This window comes from Prionailurus bengalensis, chromosome E1 (assembly GCF_016509475.1).
Source record: "Prionailurus bengalensis isolate Pbe53 chromosome E1, Fcat_Pben_1.1_paternal_pri, whole genome shotgun sequence".
NCBI lineage: Eukaryota > Metazoa > Chordata > Mammalia > Carnivora > Felidae > Prionailurus > Prionailurus bengalensis.
The window spans coordinates 9,416,536-9,433,396 of record NC_057347.1 but is presented as its reverse complement, the minus strand read 5'-3'; the positions used below and the strand labels follow the sequence as shown (position 1 = coordinate 9,433,396).

Here is a 16,861-nt window from a genome sequence, read left to right as displayed (position 1 = left end):
GTGTCTATGGAGGAAATGACAGGCCCAGTAAGGCCCTCGTAGCGAAAACCCTTAGCTGGCGGTAGGGCAGGTGATTCTAAGAACCATGGAGTTAGGGAGCAGGCAGTTAAGGAGGATTGCTCAGTTTGTCTACAGGCGTGACCCCCAGCTGACTTCAGTCCACCAGAAAGAGAAGAGTAGCAATGAGCAGAACTGAGAGAACTCAAGATAATGATTTCTTTTTGCTGCTTAGTTTTCTTTTCCTTTTTTTTAAAAAAATTTTTTTTAATGTTTATTTATTTTTGAGAGAGAGAGAGAGACAGAGTGCGAGCAGGGGAGGGTCAGAGAGAGAGGGGGACACAGAATCTGAAGCAGACTTCAGACTCCCGAGTTGCCAGCGTAGAGCCCAATGTGGGCTCGAACTCACGAGCTGTGAGATCATGACCTGAGCTGAAGTCAGACGCTTAACTGACTGAGCCACCCGGGCTCAGTTTTCTTTTCTAAACTGTCTACAATAAACATGGATACCTACCAAAGGCACTTTGCCAGATGTTGAACAGGCAACACGAAACAGAAATAAAATATGTGTTCTCCCTTGTTTATTTGATAGGTCATTAATCTTTGTACTTTGTTTTTGCCCTTCTACTTTACTCATGTTTGACACTATTTTTATTTTTTATTTCACTATTCTTTTAGTGTTTATTTTGGGAAGAGACAGAGAAAGAGAGAGAAAGTGCAAGCGGGGGAGGGGCAGAGAGCGAGGGAAACACAGAATCCGAAGCAGGCTCCGGGCTCTGAGCTGTCACACAGAGCCCGATGCAAGGCTTGAACCCACGAGACATGAGATCATGACCTGAGCTGAAGTCAGACGCTCAACCGACTGAGCCACCAGGCACCCCTGACACTTTTTTTTTTTTAATTTCTCAGCCCTTTTTTTTTCCATTTTCAGTCTTTTAAAATACTACACTTCAATACTATTAATTTCCCTTGAAGTATTCCTTTAGCTGCACCCGACAAGTTCTGATATGTGCTTTTTCTCCCGCCATTCAGTTATAAGTAATTTATAGTTCCCATTGTGAGTTCCTCTTTAATACATGAAGTGTTTAAGGGCGTATTTTAGAGTTTAAAATGCATATGTGTGATTAGATACAGTAGATCGTCATTATTCTCAAGTTCCACATTTGCAAATGTGCCTACGTGCTAAAATTTACTTGTAACCCCAGAATTAATACTCCTGGTGCTTTTGCGGTCATTTGTGGACATGCGTATTTGCAAGGCAGTGAAAAGTTTTAAGTCACCACCAATGCACACACACAGGTTCCCAACTGTTGAACAAGGTGACCCTCTGCCGTCTCATTTCAGCTCTCCTACTGTAAACAAGTATCCTTTCCCAGTATATTTAGTGTCGCATTGTTCTCATTTTTGTTTTGTTGGTGCCTTTGTGGTTTAAAACGTCTTCTAAATATAGCATCAAAGTGCTGCCTAATGAGGCTAAGGGCGCGAAAGCTGTGATGTATCTTACAGAGAAAGTACGTGTGTTAGATAAGTTTCATTCATGTATGAGTTATAGCCCCATTAGTTGTGAATTCAGTATTAATGAATTGATAACATAATATTGAATAAGGTGCCTTCAAAAAAACACAGATAAAACAAGGTTATGTGTTGGAGCGCCTGAGTGGCTCAGTCAGTTGAGCATCCAACTCTTGATTTCGGCTCAGGTCATGATCCCAGGGTCATGGGATCTAGCCCTGCATCGCTTGGGATTTTCTATCTCTGCCCCTCTCCCCTGCTCGTGCTCTCTCTCTCTCTCTCTCTCAAAAAACAAATCAAAACAAAACAAAAACGAAAACAAAAAACAAGGTTATGTGTTGATCAGTTGATGAAAATGTTGTGACCAGAGGCTCTCAGGAACAATGATTCAGTATTGACTAAATCAAGTGTCTGCAGTAACTTTATAGAACATAACTACCATAACAAGAATCAAGATATAGCCTTTTTATTGTTGACTTATAATTGAATTGCTTTCTGGTCATTACATGTGGCCTGTGTAATACTGGTTTTTAAAGACTTATTGAGAGTTCTTCAATGAATGACCTACTTTATGATCACTTTTTGTAAATGTTAACTTGTCTACCTAAAAAGTTTGTGTGTGCTCTATGCTTTGCATTTCAGACTCTAGATCTCACCAGTAGATCAAGCTTAGTACTTATGTTGGTCACAACTTGTGTATTCTAACTACTTTTTTTAACTTTTTGATCTACTACTACTTTTTTGATCTACTACTTTGATACAAGTATGTTGAGATCTCTTCCCCTGAGTTTGCATTTGTCCATTTGTCTTTGTTTTTGCTTTATGTGTGTCTTGTGCACAAAAAGATCAAGGTCATTGTATCTTAGCAAACTCTTCCTTTTATTATCCTATGTCTCACATTATTAATGGTTTTGTCTTAAATTCTGTTTTAATCTTAACATTGCTATGATAGCTTTCTTTGGACTTGCATCTACATGGTTCATCTTTTTTAATACCTTTTTTTTTTTCTTTAAGTAGGCTCCATGCCCAGTGTGGGGCTTTTTAATACCTTTATTTTTATTTTTAACCACTTGTAATTTTTAGATGTGTCTTCTGTAAGCAGCATATAGTTGTATTTTTTTCTTAATCCTTCTACGAAATATCTTGTTTCTTTTATTGAGGTGTAGTTGACATTTGTTTCTAATGTACCACATAGTGATTCAACAAGTCTATACCTTATGCTGCGCTCAGTACAAGTGTGCTATGAAAGCAAGTGGGTATATTTGGTTTATTTCTATTTGTAACTATTGATCTATTTGGACTTTTTTCTACTATCTTATTTTGTGTTTTCTGTTTAACGTTATCCCCCAGCCCCCACCACCCTTTTCCTGCCTTCTGTTGGATCGGTCAAATTTTCCATGGCCCCTCTCCCTGCTTTCTCCCCCTCTGTTTTGGAAGCTATAGATGGTATTTCTGTGGTTAGCCCTAAAACTGTAATATCATTCATAACCATAAAATTCAAAGCAATCCGTATTTGTCCTCCCTGCCACCCAACTTTAGCAGGTTTTAATTGCTCATTGATCAACTCTGCCCCACTCTGTTACTGTACCTTATGATATCATTGCTGATACGTACTAGATTGCTGGCCCTTCCCTGTTTCTTGTATCCCACACGTTACCTCTGGGTTCACTTTTGCTGATGCCTGTTCTTCAGCATTTTTTAGTGAGGGTCTAAAGAAGGCAACTTCTCTTAGCCTTTGAGTGTTTGCATGTCGCCTTCTGAATGAAGTTAGCTGGAAATAAAGGTTTAGTTTGAGTTATAGGCCCTCTGCAAAGGTGTTTGAAGATGTAACTCCCATCCTTATCCTTTGGCAACGGGAACCTGCTGTCATTGTAATCTTATTAGTCATGTACAGTTAATCTCCTTTATGTTAATGTTTCAGGTTATCTTTGTGTTTCTGGGTTCCACAGTCTTATTACAGTAGGTCTAGGGTAGATTTGCTCATTTCTTCTGCCTTGTACTCTCAACCTGGGGACCTCTATCTGTTGGCAGTTCTCAAAACTCCTCACCTATTTTCTCCTTAAACAGCACTTGGGTGAAGTTCCCTCCGTTCTCTTCCTGGATTCCTACTGAATGCATATTGAGGACTCTCAATCTTTTTTCTTTTAAGTTTATTTATTTAAGTAATCTCTACACCCAAAATGGGGCTCAAACTCACAACCCCGAGATCAAGAGCTATGTGCTCCTCTGACTGAGCCAGCCAGCTGTCCCTTGAGGACTCATTATTATTTTTTAAAAATATTTATTTCTGAGAGCATGATATTTTTGAGAGAGAGCATGAGTGGGGGAGGGAGACACAGAATCTGAAGCAGGCTCCAGGCTCTGAACTGTCAGCACAGAGCCTGACGCAGGGCTTGAACCCACAAACCATGAGAGTATGATTAGAGCCAAAGTCAGATGCTTAACCGCTTAACCAAATGAGCCACCCAGGCGCCCCCCTTGAGGACTTTAAAAAAAAAATTTTTTTTAATGTTTATTTTTGAAGGAGGGAGAGAAAAGGAGCATGAGCAGGGGAAGAGCAGAGAGAGAGGGAGACACAGAATCCGAAGCAGGCTCCAGGCTCTGAGCTGCCAGCACAGAGTCTGACGTGGGGCTCGAACTCACAAACCGCGAGATCATGACCCAAGCCAATGTTGGATGCTCAACCAACGGAGCCACCCAGGTGCCCCCCACCTTGAGGACTTTTAATCTATGCTTTGTGTCTCCTAATTGTTCTTTCACATTTGTTCTCTATTTCAATTTTGTTTTCATTTCTAAAATACCTAATTTTTTATTTTACGACCACCTATTGTTTCACTTCTATTTTTTTTAATTTCATAATTTCTTATTCTTTTTTTTATTGAGAGAATGCATGTGCATGAAAGTGGGGAAGGGGCAGAGGGAGAAGAAGGGAGAGAGGAGAAAGAGAGAGAGAGAAGAGAGAATCCCAAGCAGGCTCCACGCTCAGCACGGAGTCCGACGAGGGACTCAGTCTCACAACTGTGAGATCATGACCTGAGCTGAAATCAAGTGAGACGCCTAACCGACCGAGCCACCGGGTGTCCCGATAATTTAGTCTTTAAGCTGGTTTTCCTCCCACTTAGCTCTTTGAATGTCCAAAATGTAATCAGTCTTTGACAAATTGTTCTATGAAACTATCTTCATCTAAAATATATTCATGGTCTAGTTGCTAATTTGATTACATCTTTCTTTGCATCACATTACGTCATGTCTCCAGGAATTCTGATTTGGAAACTAGGGGCTAGGTGGTTGACTAGGGGGATGTTACTCCCCTCTTCCTCTGTGCTCTCCCTCCTCATCTACAGAGTTTGCAATTGCTTGAAGGCCAGAATCAGGTCGTCACTGGCAGTTCCAGTCACAGAGCCAGCGGGTAACTGTTCAGTGCTGGTCTCAAAGCATTCAGCTTGCTCTCAAAGCAGTCGGCGGCATTTTTCCCCCCAACCTCTTATCTGACGAGGGAGCCCCTGCCCGCTCCAGCAGAGTCCCGGCAGTGAGACCAGAAGCAGAACTCCCAGCCACCACTTTGCTCTGAGCCCTTGAGCCAGTAATCCTCTGCTTTGGCCTCTCACACCTCTGTCCACATTCTTTAAGTTCATGGTGCTCTTGGTGTTAGTTTTGACCCATCCGTGTCTCTTTGCATTTTCCTCCGTCATCGCTATGTGTTTGGAACAGGAAGCATGAATTTACTGCTTCCTCTTGACCAGGTCAGAACACCTGAATTATGTTGAGGATGAGAAAATTAAAAGTAAATACAGGGCACCTGGCTGGTCAGTAGAGCATGCGACTCTTGATCTCGGGTTCGTGAGATCAAACCCCATGTCGTGGGTAGAGTTTACTAGGAAGGAAAGGAAAAAGGAAAAAGGAAATAGAATTACCATATGATCCAGCAATCCCACTCTGGGTTTATATCTAAAAGAATCGAAAGCAGGGTCTCGAAGAGATATTTCCACATGTTCATTGTAGCATTATACGCCATAGCCAACAGGTAGAAGCAGACCCAAATGTCCATGGCATTTGAATGGATTAAGAAATCTACACACTTATGATGGGATATTGTTCAGGCTTAAAAAAAAAAAAAAAGGAATACCTGCTACGACATGGATGAACATCGAGGACACTTTGCTGAGTGAAATAAGCCAGTCACAAAAGGACAAACACTGTGTGATTCTACTTATATGAGATATCCAGAGCAGTGAAAATCACACAAACAGAAGGTGGAATGGTGGTTGCCAGGGACTGGGGGAGGGGGAAACGGGGAGCTGGGTTTTAGTGGGTTTAGAGTTTTATTTTTGCAAGATGACAAAGCTCTACAGATTTTTTTATGCAGCAATGTGAATATGGTTAAAACTACTGAACCATAAATGGTTATGATGGCAAGAGAAAGTTTTATATTTCGTGATTTCTACCTGTGGGGCTCAGAATCACAAACTGTGAGATCACTACCTGAGCCAAAGTCAGATGCTTGACTGAGCCACCCAGGTGCCCCGTATCTATGCGTATTTGTTTTTCTTCTCCCCCTCTTCCTCTTCCTCCCAGCTTACCTAATTCAGGAGAGTTTGAGCATAATATCCTAGCTTGCTTCCCACAAAACATCCCTGTATGTGTTATATATGTGACTTAGTGCATGCAGCAAAGTAATTAAGAATGTAGGCTTGAGAGCATTCAGATGGCTCTGAGTTCAAATATCAGCTCTGCCATGTACTAGCTGTTTGAGACTGACAAGTTTCCTCGTCCACTAAAAAAAAATGTTAAGTAATAACAGTACTTAACTCACAGGGTTGTTAAATTAAGATAATGCATGGAGACTCCAGTGCTATAACTGCCATTTGCATCACAGGATTTTTATCACATGGTTGTAAGTGAGAGATGGGGCGGGGAGGCAGCGAGTGGGGGCCAACCCAGAGAGGTTTAGCGAGTTACAGGAAGAAGCCAGATTAGGCCACAGTGTGTGAAATGTGTTCGTGGGCGTGCAAGGCAGAAGTGAGCATGACAGAAGCTGCTCCGGTGCAAGGGTTTCTCAACTGGTCCTCTTGGATTCTTCTAGAAAGCCATGTCCTGCCACCGCAGCCAGCTGCTCTGGTTCCGCCGCCTCTACGTGCTCTTCTCCAGGTACATGAGAATCAACTCTCTGCACTTCCTCTGAAGCCTTGAAGAGCTTTCCGGTCCGCAGAAGAAAGGGAGAAGAACAAGCCCAGGAAGCCTGGCGCCTGGCCGTGAGCTGGCTCGCCTCCCCGGGGCCGAGGCAGACAGAGCTCTGCTCATCCATGCCGTGAGCCTCTAACATATGGGGGGGGGGGGGGGGGGGCGGTGCGTGCTGGCCAACGGGTTGTCCAAGCTTGAACTTCTTCGTCTGGGGGAAAAAAAAAAAACCTACAGCAGCCCAAACCAAATAAACCCAAGGGTAATAATAGCCACCCTGCTAGATCCTCAAGTTCTCGTGAAAAACAGGTTATGTAAGGGCACAATGTATGTCAAACACATAGCACAGAGCCTGCTAGGATTACAAATGAAGGCAAAAGTGTGCTGACATCATCACTTCACAGAGGCCATGATGCAGTATTTTTACATCGTTTCCAAAGCAGGCTTGCCAAACACACACACACACACACACACACACACACACAGTCTTTATTGAACTAATTCAACCATAATTCCTTTGATTAACGTTGTGGCCTATGTGTCAGATTTGAATCTAGAGGAAGTTCTCCATTTAGCATCACAGTCCTTAAATTGGGGCTCCCAAGGCCCCAACCCTGTGCCCACCATTTCATACTGAGACTGGTATGATGTGGGACCTGCCCTGAAGGAGCTTACAATCAAATACCTCAGCTCCCAGGCTTCTGGGGAAAGCCGGAAAAGGGAAGACAAATCTGGAACTGTTTTTTCTTTGTGTTTTGTGTTTTGTTTTTTGTAACACTCAAAAAGCGGATGTCTTTTTTTTTTATATATATTTTTATTTATTTTTGAAGGAGAGAGAGAAACAGAGCATGACTGGGGGAGGAGCAGAGAGAGAGGGAGACACAGAATCCAAAGCAGGCTCCAGGCTCCAAGCTGCCAGCACAGAGTCCGACGCGGGGCTTGAACTCACAAACCGTGAGATCATGACCTGAGCCCAAGTCGGACGCTTAACCGACTGAGCCACCCATGTGCCCCAGAAAGCGGATGTCTTAAAATTGTGCTACAAACAAAAAGACTCTGAGGCGTCTGGCTTGGAAGCTACTCCCACAGTCCAGCTACTGGTCCAGGGAGGTGGCCTGAGGCAGGGAAGCGCAGCCGTGAAGAGCTGGGGCTCCGCGTGCTGGTGAGCCTGGGTGTGAGGCCAGACTTACCAGCAGCATAACCACGGATAAGGTGTTTGGACCTTTCTCTGCCTCCATTGTCTCCTCTGCAAAATGGGGGACCGTAATGGTACCCACCTCGGAGGAGATGACGCCTGGTAGACGCATGGAAAGGGTCCGGCATGCAGTCGGGGCTCAGGAAAGATGAGCGGCTGGCATTCTGAGGTCTACAGAGTAAGCAGGCGTAAAGCAGAGGGACTAGAATGTACGTTCAAGTCCCGACACAGAAAGGCTCTCAGTGTGCGTTGTCCAGTGGGTGGCCTCTTTGCCTGCCCAAAGGCCCGCAATTGCTGTCTCCATAGCAACAGGTTAGAGACCTGCTCACTGGAGCTCTCTTGAATGCCTCCTAGGGGCCAAAAGGGACCGAAAGAGCTATCAGGCCCTGAAGCTGGAATCGAAATACAAGTGTGGTTATGTTTTCTGTCTACTTAAAATCTGTCAAAAGCTCCTAATAGCCTCCCTATGAAACCGTGACAAGGAATAAGCCACTGATGCTGGTTAGAGCGTGGGGGCCAGGCTGCCTCCTGTCCTACTGCTGGCAAGACGGGCACTCAACCAGCTTCCCTGGACTGCGAGTCTCATTATGTGTTAAGAGCTTATAAAATACCCCTACTTGGGGCGCCTGGGCGACTCAGTTAAGCTTCGGACTTTGGCTCAAGCTGAAGAGAGAGAGACAGAGATATATAGAGATATATATCCAAAATGTAATTACTGGGGTGCCTGGCTGGTTCAGTTGGTAGACCTTGTGACTCCTGATCTCGGGGTATCATGAATTCAAGCCCCATGTTGGGTATAGAGCTTGCTTAAAAAAAAAAAAAAAAGGTAATTTCTAATTAGTAAGCTTCTCTTTCTAAAATGAACATTTATTGGGGATCCTTGGTGGCTCAGTTGGTTAAGCCTCCGACTTCTGCTCAGGTCACGATCTCACGGTTCGTGAGTTTGAGCCCCACATCGGGCTCTGTGCTGACAGCTCAGAACCTGGAGCCTGCTTCTGATTCTGTGTCTTCCTCTCTCTCTTCCCTTCCCCTGCTCATACTGTCTCTCTCTGTATTTCAAAAATAAATGTAGAAAAAAAAATTAAAATGAACATTTATCATTTTAAAGGATTTTGTTGTTTATGAATGGTTATGATGTTATAGTACACTTTTGATATGTGACGTTTTTAAAAAATGTGTGTATCCAGGATAGTCTGGATTTTGTATGGAAATGATTCATTAAAGAAAAACTGGCTAATACACTGCTGACAGGCATGTAATGGTACAGCCTCTGTGGGAGGTAAAGTCACATACCCTCTGACCCAGCATTTCTGCTTCCGATGGTTTACATTGTAGATTTACATGTGGCAAAGAAGGGATGTAAGGAATGGACACTGTAACACTTTATAATAGTCCAATACTGAGCCAGTCCAAATGTCTATCGATTCAGGATTGCTTAAAGAAATGTGGGTATACCACTAAAACAGAATGCTGTGAAACTATTAAAAATAAGGATTGGGGGGGGGGGCCCTGGGTGGCTCGGTCGGTTGGGCGTCCGACCTCGGCTCAGGTCATGATCTCGCGGTCCTTGAGTTCGAGCCCCGCGTCGGGCTCTGTGCTGACAGCTCGGAGCCTGGAGCCTGCTTCAGATTCTGTGTGTGTGTCTCTCTCTCTGCCCCGCCCCTGCTCACACTCCATCTCTCTCTCTCTCTCTCCTTCAAAAATAAACACTTTAAAAATTTAAACAAAAAACAGTGAAAGCTGGGGCCCTGGCCCAGAAAAAACACAGGTGTTTCTCAGGAGTGGCCAAATTAGTGATCTGGAACGTCAGGTACAGGATACATCCTCAGAACCCATGGGGAGGGGGGAGAGGAAATCATGATGGAAAAGGGACTTTAAAAATACATCTGAGGAAACACACAAACAAAAATCTAGGAGACCTAACATGTGAATAAGGGGAGTTTCCAGAATAAGAAACAGTTACAGATGGGGGATAATAAAGGAGAATTGACATCATCAGAAAGAGAATTGAGTCGGTGCATCGGCAGGGCTCCCCATGTTCTACCCAGCTTCTGTTTTTCACAAAGATACACACGTGGGCTGCAAAATCGTAAATTTCGAATTGGGGAGGGAGATAAAAGCATTGTGAAGCCCGCCCCCTCCTCCCCCGGGGCTCAAGGGGAAGCTGGTGGGGAAAAGCGGCGGGGTGCGGGGCAAGAAGATGGAGACCAATACGGGCTCCCTCTGCGTTTTCAGCCTGGGCAAGGTGACCACCTGAAAAGTGTAGAATCCCAATTAACTAAGGGGAGAATAGGAAACAAAGAGAAACCTCAAAGCCTGCAGCACTAAGAGAAAGAAGGAAGGGAGGAAAGGAAGCATAAAATGTAACAAATGTAATGGAAATGATACAAAAAGAATGAAATCAGGTGTCAGTTACTTCCAAAAACAACCCAAAAAAGAATGGTTAATTTCCCTAACAAAACTGAGAAAACAAAATCTAGCATCTAAAAGTAACAAGGAGAGGCTAAACTTAAAAGGATGAGCCACCTACCAGATGCCAAGCAAAGGCATACAAAAAGAAAGGGAGACAACATGCATCCAAACATCAAAAATGGTTAAACCCAGAACAACGGGGGATATTTTAGAACAGTACTAGATTCACTCCATGAGAAGATATGCACCAAATATCACAGCAGCCAGATACATGAAATAAACTCCCAGAAATCCAAGTTCTTTATATTAAAAAAGAAAAGAAGAGAAAAAACGGCTGCCTGGGTGGCTCAGTCGGTTGAGCATCCGACTTTGGCTCAGGTCATGATCTCACAGTTCATGGGTTCAAGCCTCACATTGGGCTCTGTGCTGACAGGTCAGAGCCTGGAGTCTGCTTCGGATTCTGTGTCTCCCTCTCTCTCTCTCTGCCCCTCCCCGCTCGCTCTGTGTCTCTTTCTCTCAAAACTAAATAAAAACATTTAAAAATTAAAAAAAAAACAATAATAATAATGTAAGGCTTTAATATTCTTTCAGAATTTGGACAAATGAGGTTGGCAAATAGTAAAGACACAGCATTTGGATAATATAAAGAACTTAGATAAAGTCAACATTCACTCCTTATGTAATAAAACATTTATAAAATCCAATTATTTATTAGCCCCTGAGAAATTCCTAACCATTTCCCAAAGCAGATTTTCCAGGCCACATTTTTTTTTAAGTATAATTAAAAACTTTCTTTTTTTTTAACATTTATTTATTTTTGAGAGACAGAGAGCAATAGAGCATTAGCAGGGGAGGGGCACAGAGAGAGGGAGACACAGAATCCGAAGCAGGCTCCAGGCTCCGAACTGTCAGCACAGAGCCCAATGTGGGGCTTGAACCCACAAACCGTGAGATCATGTGAGCCGAAACCAAGAGTCAGACGCTTAACGGACTGGGCCACCCAAGCGCCCCTGCTGCTATTTTTTAAAAAAATTTTTAAATGTTTTATTTATTTTAGAGAGAGAGAGAACCAGAGCAAGCAGTAGAGGGGCAGAGAGAGAGGGAGACACAGAATCTGAAGCAGGCTCCAGGCTCTGAGCTGTCAGCCCAGAACCCAACGCAGGGCTCAAACCCATGAACCACCAGACCATGACCTGAACCAAAGCTGGACATCCAACCGACTGAGGCACCCAGGTGCTCCAAAAAAAAAAAAAAAAAACAAAAAAAACCATGTTTTTTAATTGACAGGTGCTGTAAGACAACAAAATTCAGTCACCATTCCTATAACAATTTTTAAGAAAAAGAAAAGAATAGAACTTAAATAAAGACTATGTACCAAAACCCAGCAGTCTAAAACTAAGTGGACGAGGTAGGAATGAAGCACTCATCATCATCGTCATTATTACCTAAGTCGTTCGGAAGTACAACAGAACAATAAAGTAATTGGTGTAAGTATTAGGAGATGGCTCTGTTTAGAAACCCAAGCAATGTCAGTAAAAGCCACTATAATAAAGGAGGAGACTTGTATGGCAACTGGACAATAGGCATCTTTACAAAAATCAGTAGATTTACTTTAATTGGCAATAATGTGACAGACATGAAAATTTAAAAATCCCATTCTCATCAACATCAAGAACTGTAAGATGCCTAGAAAGAAGATTAACATAAAAGATACAAGATCTTTTTAAATTTTACAACTACTAATAAAATTCCGGCCATCTTTTTTTGCAGAAATTGACAAGCTGATCTTCAAATTCATACAGAAGTGCAAGAGACTCAGAAGCCAAAAACAGCCTTAAAGGACAAAGCTGGAAGATTCACACATCCCAATTTCAAAAATTACTGCCAAGACCTAAATGCAAGAGCCAAAATTATTTGACTCTTAGAAGGAAACACAGATGTAAATCTTTGTGACCTCGGATCAGACAACAGTTTCTTTTTTTTTTTTTTTAATTAAATTTTTTTTATGTTTATTATTTTGAGAGAGACAGAGAATGAGTGGGGGAGGGACAGAGAGAGGGAGACACAGAATCCAAAGCAGGCTCCAGGCTCTGAGCTGTCAGCACAGAGCCTAACGCAGGGGTCAAACCCACAGACCACAAGATCATGACCTGAGCAGAAGTCGGACACTTAACCGACTGAGCCACCCAGGCACCCCAGTGGTTTCTGAAATATGAAACCAAAAGCACAAGCAAAACAAAAAACAGAAAACTTTATGCTTCAAAGGACATTACCAAGAAAATTAAATGAGAAAAATGTTTTGCAAATCATATATCTGATTAGGGTCTAGTATCCAGAATATATAAAGAGCTCTTACAATTCAACAACAAGACAACCTAAGTAAAAAACAGGCAAAAGATTTGAATATACATTTCTTCAAGAAGATATCCAAATGGCCAACAATCACAAAAACATCATTAGTCGTGAAGAAAATGCAAATAAAAAACACAATGAGGGGCACCTGGGTGGCTCAGTTGGTTGAGTGTCTGAATTCAGCTCAGGTCATGATCTCACGGTTCATAGGTTTGAGCTTCATGTTGGGCTTTGCACTGACAGTGCAGAGCCTACTTCAGGTTCTCTGTCTCCCTTTCTCTCTGTCCTTCCCCCACACACTCTCTCTCTCAAAAAAAAAAAAAAAAAGAATAAACATTTTAAAAAATTAAAAAAAAAAAAAAACAACCCACGACATGCTACGTCATGTCCACCAGGAGGGCTATGATTAAAACAGACCAACAAACACTAACAAATGTTGGTGAGCATAAGGAGCTATTGGAACTCTCTTATTTCTGATGGGAATGTAAAATGGTGTAGCTACTGTGGAAAACAGTTTCACAATTCCTTAGTAACTTCAAGATTTCCTAGAGGACCCAGCAATGGCACTCCTAGGTCTATATCCAAGAGAACTAAAAATATGTTCACATGAAAACTTGTAAACGAGTGTTTAGAGTAGCCTCATTCATAAAACTCAAATGTCCCATCAACTGATGAAGAGATGAACAAAATATGGCATTCTGTTTATTATTCAGCCATAAAAAGAAATGAAGTCCGGACACAGTGAGGATGAACTTTGAAGCCATTATGCTAAGTGAAAGAAGCCAGACAAAAAAAAGGCCACATATGGTATGAGTCCCATTTGTATGAAATGTCCAGAATCGGCAAATTCATAGTGACAGAAAGTAGATTAGTGGTTTCCAAGGCTTGGGGGTACAGGAAAGGAGTGATTGCTAATGCACGAGAGGTGAGGAAATGTCTGGAAATGACAGTGGTGAAGGTTGGACAACCTTGTGAATATACTCAAACCTAGGAGTTAAAAAGAGTGAATGTTACGGGATATGAATTATGTCGCAACTCAAGAAATAGTGTGAAAAAGAGATTACAGTAAAATGTTCTAGTTCACTCTAAGGATACATCACTCTGTGAACCCGGTGATACTCTGTCTGACCTGCCAGCCTAGTAAATACAAAATGCTAGAGTAGAAATCTTATTCATAGTGGCGCCTGGGTGGCTCAGTTGGTTGAGCGTCAGACTCTTGGTTTCGGCTCAGGTTGTGATCTCACGGTTCACGGGATCAAGCTCCACGTCAGGCTCGGGAGCCTGCTTGGACTCTCTCTGCCCCTCCCCCGCTCTCTCTCTTTCAAAAAAAATAAACTAAAAAAAAACAAAATTAAAAGAAATCATTCATGTTTTAACCAGATGTTAGTGCTTCCTGCTTTTCTATCGAATATACAGTTTTAAAAAGTTAAGGGGCGCCTGGGTGGCGCAGTCGGTTAAGCGTCCGACTTCAGCCAGGTCACGATCTCGCGGTCCGGGAGTTCGAGCCCCGCGTCGGGCTCTGGGCTGATGGCTCAGAGCCTGGAGCCTGTTTCCGATTCTGTGTCTCCCTCTCTCTCTGCCCCTCCCCCGTTCATGCTCTGTCTCTCTCTGTCCCAAAAATGAATAAACGTTGAAAAAAAAAAAATTTAAAAAAAAAAAAAAAAAAAAAAAAAGTTAAAACAAGTTTACTGCAGGACCTGAATAAACGGGGAGCTGTACCACATTCCCCGCTAAACGGATACAAAACTCTGTACAAAGTGAATAAATAAATTGGACACCAAACGTATGTAGTACATGTAAGTTTTAATTTAGAAATCTATATGTTTACATGTTATATACGTATGTATAAATTCCCTTCTTACAAAGTTGATATAAAAAGTTAATATAGTTGCAGTCAGAATCTTACTGGGTTCTCTCTGGGCCTCAACAAAATGATTTGAAAAGTATATTAGACGCAAAAATGTCCAAGGATAGCCAAAATATAAATATTAAAAGGGACAAAAATATGAGACCTGCATTTCTATATACTAAAACATATAAACCCACTGCAATCAAAACAGAGGTGAAGGAGTAAACCAATGTTGAACAGAAGAAAAAATCTGGACATAGATCCAAATTATATGAGAATCACTCTATGATGTTGACATTTTAATTCAGCGAGAAAGGATTTTATAAATGTGTATGGTTGGTCAGGCATTTGGAAGAAAATAAAAGCTCCCTACCTGATACCAAATACAAAAATATATTCTAGATGAATTATAGATTTACATGCAAAAATCGAAACAATGTTGTTTATAGAGAGCACCTGCATGGCTCAGTCGGTTCAGCATCCAACCGATTTCGGCTCAGGTCATGATCATAGGGTCATGGTTGAGCCCCACATCATGCTCCGTGCTGGGCACTGGGCGTGGGGCTTGCTTGGAATTCTCGTTCCTTCTCTGTGCCTCTGCTCTCTCTCCCTCTCTCTCTCTTAAAAAAAAAAAAAAATATCGGGGCGCCTGGGTGGCGCAGTCGGTTAAGCGTCTGACTTCAGCCAGGTCATGATCTCGCAGTCCGGGAGTTCGAGCCCCGCGTCAGGCTCTGGGCTGATGGCTCGGAGCCTGGAGCCTGTTTCCAATTCTGTGTCTCCCTCTCTCTCTGCCCCTCCCCCGTTCATGCTCTGTCTCTCTCTGTCCCAAAAATAAATAAACGTTGAAAAAAAAATTAAAAAAAAATATCTATATCTATATCTGTATCTATATCTATATCTATCTATATATACCATATCATATATATATACATATCATTTGGGAAATTCAGGACACTAAATGCACATATACCTTGGAGCAGAGCAGTTCTTACCAAGCCAGGCTGGAAACTATCTAAAGGAAAAGACATATTTCACAACAAGAATTTTATGTATTTATTTTTAATATTTATTTATTTATTTTTGAGAGAGTGCGAGAGAGCATGGGGGAGGGGCAGAAAGAGAGAGAATCTTAATCAGGCTCTGCAGCTGTCAGCACAGAGCCCAACACATGGCTTGATCTCACAAATCATGAAATCATGACCTGAGCTGAAATCAAGAGCTTGACGCTTAACTAACTGAGCACCCAGGTGCCCCCACAACAAAGAAGTTTTAAATGTTATTAGCAGGCAAATCCAAATGGCCAATAAACAACTCTTTAGCCTAAGCAGTAGCCAGAGCATGCAAATTAAAGCAAGAATGAAAGTCCACTTTTCACTGAAGGTGCTGATTGGAATAGGGTGGGAGGGGTTTCCAGTGAGGAAGATGAAGACTGCAGATGACATGAATAGGTATTTCTTTCTCTCTCTCTTTCACACACACAATAAATGGGGAAAAAATAAATCACAGTAATAATAAATACAAATTAATTTTTTTAATGTTTATTTATTTTTGAGAAAGAGAGAGACACAGCGTGAGCAGGGGAGGGGCAGAGGGAGAGGGAGACACAGAATCCGAAGCAGGCTCCAGGCTCTGAGCTGTCAGCTCAGAGCCCAATGCGGGGCTCGAATCCACAAGCTGTGAGACCATGACCTGAGCTGAAGGTGCCCCAAGAAATAAAAATTAAAAGAAAATGTCACTTTTCGTGTATCTAATTTGCAAAGATTTCTATAAATAATAACGCCTAGTGTTCTGTAGGTGAGGGTATGAACACATATATGCTGCTGGAGGAAACACAAGATAGTAGAACCTTCTGGAAATCGATATATCAAAAAACTTGCATATGTACGTATCCCTGGACTCTGCAATTCCATGTGTATGCATTTATTCTCAAGAACTAGAAACTGGGAGGCAGCTGTGGGGCCCAGTCAGTTAAGAATTTGACTCTTGGTTTCTGCTCAGGTCATGATCTTGCATGGCAGGGGCTCTCACAGGTCAGGCTCTGCACTGGCAGTGTGGAGCCTGCTTGGGATTCTCTCTCCCCCTTCCTCTCTGCTCCTCCCCACCCCCCATGCTGTCTCTGTCTCTCTCAAAGTAAATAAATAAACTTAAAAAAAAAAAAGAAATAGAAACTGCTACAACCAAGGATAGATAGATGTTTGATGAGTAGCGCTGATCAGGGGGAAATACAGCAGTGATCTCCTAACTGTGATTTTTCAACCATATATATACATATATATTCAGGTGAAAAAAAAAAAAATATATATATGAGAGAGAGTATGCGTGAATGAGGGAGACGGGCAGAGGAAGAGAAAGAATCCAAAACATGG

At 42.3% G+C, this 16,861-nt stretch overlaps 1 protein-coding gene across 3 annotated transcripts in view; it reads left to right on the top strand.

The window, feature by feature from the left end:
* PIGL (phosphatidylinositol glycan anchor biosynthesis class L) overlaps positions 1–12,117 on the top strand; it is an 81,977-nt gene extending 69,860 nt beyond the window's left edge. The window contains exons 7-8 of one of the 3 annotated variants that reach the window (XM_043583235.1): positions 6,593–6,657; positions 12,065–12,117. In XM_043583235.1, the coding sequence (XP_043439170.1) occupies positions 6,593–6,657; positions 12,065–12,071 (72 nt within the window). In that variant the 3' untranslated portion in view covers positions 12,072–12,117. Of the gene's footprint in view, positions 1–6,592; positions 8,746–12,064 lie in introns of those variants that run through there. The other 2 variants (XM_043583236.1, XM_043583234.1) reach the window with 2 other exon arrangements.
* Positions 12,118–16,861: the final 4,744 nt, after the last annotated feature.